At 37.2% G+C, this 7482-nt stretch overlaps 1 protein-coding gene across 1 annotated transcript; it reads left to right on the top strand.

Moving 5' to 3' along the window:
• Positions 1 to 998: 998 nt before the first annotated feature.
• Positions 999 to 1814, top strand: LOC127103885 (actin cytoskeleton-regulatory complex protein PAN1-like). The gene is made up of 2 exons (XM_051041125.1): positions 999 to 1568; positions 1629 to 1814. Exons 1-2 carry the CDS (start codon positions 999 to 1001, stop codon positions 1812 to 1814), a joined length of 756 nt encoding a protein of 251 aa, XP_050897082.1.
• Positions 1815 to 7482: the final 5668 nt, after the last annotated feature.

The following is a 7482-nucleotide window of genomic DNA, read 5'->3' as shown; positions in this document are numbered from 1 at the left end:
GTACTTGAAAAAAGACCATTTTGATTGGTTGAGTTTTGGTAAAATGTGATGAAGGATTTGGATAGAGCACATCAAATATGACTTGTAGCAAAAAACCTCACTCAATTTGGCCAAATGGTTTGGAAGATATGCCACTTTGAAGTTCAAAATTTTTTGAGAATGATTTAATCATAACTTGCCAACCATAAATGAGAAATGAGTGTTCTTGGACTTTTTGGAAATGGGAGAACAAGATCTTCAACTTTCATGTTGGACAAAAATTCATTTGAAGCTTGTATGATGATGTAATGTTGAGGAGAAGAACTTTCCATTTTTGGCAAATTCCAATTACAGGTCAACTTTCTATTTTTGGAAATTTCTTGTCTGACTTCAAATTCTTCACTGTGGATGTTGGACATGTTATATGAGGCTTATATGGACATGAATGAGACTTCTCAGACCAATTCCCACCATCAAATCACTGATTAAATGCACAGTTGACCACAGTTGACTTCTGTTGACTTTGCTAGGGTTTTGGCTGACTGAACCATGTTCTGATGAATTCCAAGCCCCTACCACTTGATATCTTGATCCAAAATGATGTCACAACTCATATGAACTCTTGATGAATGATCATGGTGCCCAAATTCTTCAAGAATGGCCACCATCCACTGCTTAATGACTGGTTTGACTGATTTGACCTAATTGGCTTCATCTGCAAGTAACATGGTTAGATGACAATATTTTTGTACCTTTGGTTAATAGACAGATGAAAAGCAATGATATACAAATGCAATACATGCTTGGTGATCAAGAACCACACTCACAAGATAACCCACCCACTAGGAGGGAAGCAAAGGTGTACAAAGATCCTTGAGGCAATGATATGATATGATATGATGCCATGAGGGATCTTAGGGACAAAATTGGGGTCTTACAATGACCTTCTAGTCAGTGGTTTGACAGAAGAGCTGGTGAAGGATGTTGGTAAAGTCTTATGGGGGAAGAATCTGAAGATTATGGGTCTTATCTCCAAATTTCAAAGTTCAAATGTCATTCTGACTAAGGATGATATATGTGGTACAAGAAATCCCATTGATAACTACCCTTTATTAACCAAAATTGACCCTCCACATGTTCTGATGGCTTATTTGGAAAGATGTCTTAAGGAAGGAATTCAACCTCTGGTGGATCCTTTTAACCTTCCAGAAACTTACCATGATGTTCATGGAAAGAGAAAGAAGGAGTTCATATGCAAAGGATCTTCTAGGGCTCAGAAGAAGAAGAAGAAGATTGTTATCTTTCAGGATGAAGATGAGGTACCTCTAAGTGAGCGCCAGAAGGCAATGATTCTGAAGGATACTTCTGGAGTCGTCCAGTCTTCAAGAGTTTCTAGGAAGCTCCCTTCTGATAGCACTCCTTTAAATTCTGATTCAATCTCTTGTGAAATCATCTTACAAATCCCTCCTCCATCTCAATCCACTATTTCTGAACCAATCCCAATTCCACCACCAGAATCAAATCCACCAATGTCAACTCCAATCATAGAAATTCCACCACCAATATCAAATCCCATAATAGAAACTCCTGTTACAGAAACTACCATCACATAAACTCCTTTATTTTATGCTCCTGTTTTAGAATAACAGCATATACCACCACCATTATCTCCACCACAGTTACAAATTTCACCTATCTCACCACCACCAAATGTTAATGCTCCCCAACCAACTAATCCAAATTTTACAACACCAAGAACATCTCCCGCAAGAAGTGTTTCTGATGGACACGTTTCTGACGGCACTCCTGAAGGAATGTTCAATTTTGAACCATAAATCACCTCACCTGAATCACCTCCTGTTATTCAATCAATACATCCTTCTGTTTTTAGTCCAGACTTTAATGAGTCCAGAATCAAACTTGCAATTGAATACCCAAAACTAACAACAAAATCCTCCCATGACTTTGGTAAGGCTCTGAAGGATTTTGAATCTGAATCTAAAAGTCGGTTGAAGAAGCAATGACTGTCAGTCGTTCTTCTGCAAATCCTGCTGCAAGTGATTCAGCATGGGAAGCTTATAGAAGTTGGATGAACTTCGAGATTTCCAAGCTGAAGGATCTTGGAAACACTCTTGCTGAAAGCAAATTCCGTTATGGGTTCGTTCCTTTAATGGAACTATGGAAGCTAAGAAATTCCCAAGTATGCCTTCTTTCTCTAGAAATCAAGGAAACCTCTCCAGAAGCTATGGAAGAAGAAGAAGTTTCTCCAGAAACAGAGATTGTTCAGCACATTGAGTCTGCTCCAGAACCTACTGCTACTTTTGTCCCTCTCGACTATGTTATGGAAGAAGATCCTACTCAGATGGTCGTCTCAGAAGCTTCTGCCTCTCAGCCTATTCTGGTTTCTTTTCTGAGGATAATCGAGTAGATCAAGGTTGATAATGCAAAGGTCAATGAGCGTCGGGATAAGCAAGATCTCATGTTCCAACTGATTCTCTCAAGGCTTCCTCCTTTTCCACCTCCTCCACAGAACCCTTAGTTTTTATTTTCTTTACCTTCTTGAAACTTTTCTTTTGTTGTACTCTGTACTGCCTGTTGGCATTTTAGTCAATGAAAATTGTTTCGTTTCTCTTGATTTATTTTTTATCTTTTATCTTTTTGATTGATGACAAAGGGGGAGAAAAACATAACATTCAAAAAGGGGAAGAATTAAGTGTTTATTTTGATGTCTAATTTCCTTAAGTAAAATCCAAACATTGTTTAATGCTTCTGCTAGCAAATACTTTGAAAAAGAGTTTGTTAAGTGTTTTGTAGGGTTATTTCTCAAGAATCATAATGGTTCTGAATATGCTACTTCTAAAAATCTTGGTTTTGAAAAAGTCAAGGTTCTGATAAGAGAGACCTTCAGAAGAATCAAGGTTCTGAAAACCTTATCCTTCAAGGAAGAAAAGTTTCTAAAGAAAAGCTTATGTAGTAAAGCCTATCAGAATGATGATGTTATCAACCCGTGTTCTGGACAACATCAACTAACTTCTGAAGATAAACCAGACTCTGACTGAATATTCACTTTGGTGCCTCAAAAAGGTTAATCAGGAAAGTGTTCTTTCATTTTGATTTTATCTTTATAGAATTATACATCTCAGGGGGAGCTTTGTGCTTCTGTAAGATGTATTCTTCTCTAATTACCCTGTACAAAGCTGATCATCAGAATACATATTTTGTCATCATAAAAAAGGGGGAGATTGTTAGAACAATATTTGGTTCTGCATCTATACCTTGAGTTTTGATGATAACAATATTGTATTTGTGTGAGAACAGTTTTGGTACCCTAACAGTTTGTTATTGTGTAGCTTTAACAACCAGTTCTGATACTGAATATATGATGTGAAACATCATCAATTTCTGAACAATGTGCCTCTAAATCCGCTTATGCGCAAAGTATTAGAAGTTCTGAAAGATGTCATTATTGATGCTGCAATGTTCTTTCTACTTCTGAGTTGTTTCACTCATTAGAAGCTTCTGAGGAGACTTTATGTTGCTGCTGCAATAATCTCTTAGTTCGTGCTTCTGGATGTGACTCTAATAACCAAACTTCTGAAGAATGGCAAGCTTATGAATTTGTGTTATGAAGCTGAAGATTCTGAAGATCTCAAGCCAGAAAGTTAAAGCTATCAAGGTTCTGACTAAGGATTCTGAAGACTCTGAAGATTTTGAAGATACTGAAGACCTCAAGCCAGATTACTTACGTTGTCAAGGTTCTGACCCAAGGTTTTGAAGTTTTTGAATCCAGCTCACTACTTCTTCATTTCATGCTTCAATCATCTTTAATCATAAGCCAATGAATTTGAAGATAAGATCAAAATGGGAACGTGATCAAATAGTACATGGTACAAATCGAACAACTTTTCCACTACCTGATTTCATGGGCAAGGGCAGTACTATACATCACACCTATCACTGAATTTGTGGGCAAAAGGATAGTACGCAATACCATTCCTTTCCCATCCAATAGTGGATAGCCGCTCAAAGGAGCTTTCCCTGTTTTTCCCTTCAATGGTCACATGCTTACGTTATATAAGCATGCATTGGACACTTGAAGAAAACGCTGATTTGCACAAGTATTTTGACAAGCTACTTTTCTTTGTGAAAAACTATCATTCTTTGTATACAAATTTCTTTAAGTGTTTGTTATTCATTTATGTAAAATTTGCTTGTGTAGAAGTATCTTGTAACACACTAAATAATTTTCAAACTATTTGTTTGAGTCCTTAAGGAGGTTATCCTTGAGAAGACAAAGAAAGTTGTTCTTTGTGAGTCCTTAAGGAGAGTAAGGTTTAGTTGGATCCTTGAGAAGACAAAGAAGGTTATTCTTTGTGTTTATTGTAATATGTTGATTGTAGTGGATTAATTCTTTGTGTATAAGGCAAAATCACCTTGACGGGTGGACTGGATTAACTTTGAATTCAAGCGAACTAGGATAAAAATCATTGTGTTTTTATCTCTTAGTTATTAACTTGTTAGTGATGTTTTTGTTTTGGAAAAATCTTTTGCTTGTAAAACCCAACTCAAACCCCCTATTTCTTGTGTTTTTCACACCTTTAATACATGTATTTGGCATGAATGAGTGCAGATGAATCTCAAACCAAAAGTCAGATGAAAAATAAAAAGGGGAGGGTAAATTTTGGGATATGACAGGAGGCTTTGGAAAAAATCAAAGATCATGAAGAACAAGAATGGGTATAGCTTAGGAATGAAGGAACTATATGGATTAGGGTCAGGGTTTAGTTGTTAGGTAGTTAACTATGGTCAACTGGTCGACCAAAAAGTCAACATTTAACCAAAGTCAACTGTTAGGTCAAAAGTGTGATTTTGTGTAAAAAAAAGATTTGTAATCTGGATTTTGTAATGTAATGGGATGTTTGATGGTTTGTAATACAAATTAGTATTTATAAATGAACTATGGATTTTGTGACTTGTGTTCCCAATAATATGCTTTCCCCCATAAGCATGAGTGCTTCATGATCATTTGAATCTTACCAAAAATGAAACTTGATCTTGTATGAATGACATTTCATGAACCAAGCAATAAAAATTAGTAATCATTGAACATGATCACCAAAAGTTAAATTTAACAATGACCTTTTAAAAACAACCATTCCATGATGCAAACCCAACATGATCAAAGATCACACCAATGATTAGGGTTTCACGAGATGAATAACCCAATTCAATGTAATACAATCCCAAAGCTTGATCCCCATATATGTCGTGGAAGTAAACCCTAGCCCATGAGACTTGCCAAGCCAATTTGACAAGAATCCAACCTTTGTGTCATAAATAGCAAGAACTTTTGAATCAATGATATGCATGCAATTGTGAATGAATATCTTATGATGAATTATTAGGGCATATGATCATGCAGATGAAATGATCCATATGCCAGATGAAATTGAAAAAAGTAGGGTAAATTTTGGGGGTATGATAGGTAGTAATTGTCAAGTCGGCCTGACTGATGTTATCACTTATCAGGGTCTTTATCCTCTATGGAGAGCTCGGCTTTGACTCCCTAGGAGGAAGATTGGAGGCATGCTAGGGCTCTGAAACAACATGGACTACTTTGATAATGTCCATCTTCTTCCTTTTGAGAGTTCGAGTCTGAATACCCGACAAATCGCTCTTAGAGGCAGACTGTTCTCCACGGCTTGCTCTTGCTTCATTCATAAACTTCTTTTGTTCTGATAGTTTAAAATTCGTCATGTCAGCTGGAAAGAAAAAGACAAAATAAAGTTCAGAAAAATAAAATAATAAGGTTATCAAAGAACAATAAGGAGCATATACAAGTATTACCCATGAATTTAGAAATTTGTTCTGGGTTGTCGACCACATGTAGCAAGTCCTTAACTTTGACTACTCGGAAAGCATCCAAAATGTCTAAGGCTCAGATTTCTAGAGCGTTCAACTTACCATAATCAAAACCAGAATCGACAATGGGCTATCCGACCAATAAATCGAGAAACAATAGTTCTCGTCCAATGCATATATAACTTGGGGACACTTTTCCACACTTTTCACTCGAAGGAACTTATCTTTGAAACCCTTATAGTTGATAGTACAAGCCTGAAGGAATCTCTTCCTTGGAATTCCGCTGAGGGAGACCCAACCTCTTTTTTCCACTCCCTTCATCTCAAAGAACGAGAAAAACAAACCTAAGGTGGGAGTTATATCTACCGCATCGCAAGCGAGTTCAAAAGCTTTGATAAAGCCCCAACCATTTGGGCGTAACTGAGAAAGGGTTATATTTAGGGTTTTGAGGAGGTCAGATTCAAAATCAGTAAAGGGGATACGAACTTTAAAGTCCTAGATTATCCCTGTGTAGAAGTACAAATACTCATCAAGTACTCCTTTTGGCCGAGTGATACAGACCCTCTCACCAACCACATAAGGTTCTAATACAACATCCTCCTCGTTCTTAGTGGAGGAAACTGAAATATTACAGTGAAGCTTCGATATATAGTTGTCGTCGATGACATTGTGGTCGTAGCTTAGAACCTCTTTATCAATCAAAGATCATGATGTCTCCATCAAAGTATCCATAAAACTTAATGACGAAGACTATGAGTTAGTATTACTACTATGTGAAGGGATCTCGCCATAAACTTCTCTAATAATGTGGTCAAACTCCTCTCGAATCAGATGACCCTCACATTTTTTCATGCATTCACTCCAGATTTTATTTCTCACATTAGCAGTAAGAGAAACCGGGTACTTTCCTAAATAGTCACAATCTTGTATTATAACCATAACAAGGAATAAAGAGAGAGAGAGAGAGAGAGAGAGAGAGAGAGAGAGAGAGAGAGAGAGAGAGAGAGAAGGCAAATGAAAACAATAACAATGACTTGAGCCTGCAGAAAGAGCGAGTGTTTGATGAAGCAAAAAGAAACTCATCAGCAAACACTTGAAGGAAGATCACTAGCTTTGGCGAACAAACAAAGGAAGAAAATAGTCGAGTCATTTTATTTGAAATAAGTTTACAACAGTCAAGAAGTTGTATCGGGCAAAGGTAACGATGACAAGTTGGAGTTCACACAGTAACTCACCGAATAGGTGATCGGCTCAAGAAAGAAGAAATTCTAAGATTTTCTTGTTTGGACACTTCAATCCTATTAGACCTTGTGATCGAGGGGCTTATGTACATCTCAGAATTCCCAAAGGCTGAGCTTTTGCAGACCGAGTACAAAGAAGCAAGCAAGTCAGATAAACATAACCCTAGACAAGACGGAACCCGGATAGGGAAAACATAACTACAAATTTAGCATGTCAGAAATGGTCTCATAATAACTCTGGCAGAGGAGCAAGTCGGATCCGACCTCATGAAAAGTGCTAGGAAGCTATATGAATAGTCACAAAGGACGGTTACGAAATATCTCCATGATTGCATGAGAGTTATAGAAGTTAAAGGAGAAGTCATTACTTGGTAGTTATGGGAGGCGGCAGATGTTACCA

The sequence above is a fragment of the Lathyrus oleraceus genome, chromosome 7, assembly GCF_024323335.1.
Source record: "Lathyrus oleraceus cultivar Zhongwan6 chromosome 7, CAAS_Psat_ZW6_1.0, whole genome shotgun sequence".
Classification (NCBI taxonomy): domain Eukaryota; kingdom Viridiplantae; phylum Streptophyta; class Magnoliopsida; order Fabales; family Fabaceae; genus Lathyrus; species Lathyrus oleraceus.
The sequence above is the reverse complement of the archived record's forward strand: the minus strand, read 5'-3'. Positions and strand labels throughout refer to the sequence as shown.

Excerpts from the sequence above, each read along its gene's own strand:
- LOC127103885 (XM_051041125.1), top strand. The coding sequence starts at position 999 with ATGGGTCTTATCTCCAAATTTCAAAGTTCAAATGTCATTCTGACTAAG. Across the intron at positions 1,569-1,628 it reads ATCCCATAATAGAAACTCCT|CATATACCACCACCATTATC; the intron begins GTTACAGAAACT and ends TTAGAATAACAG.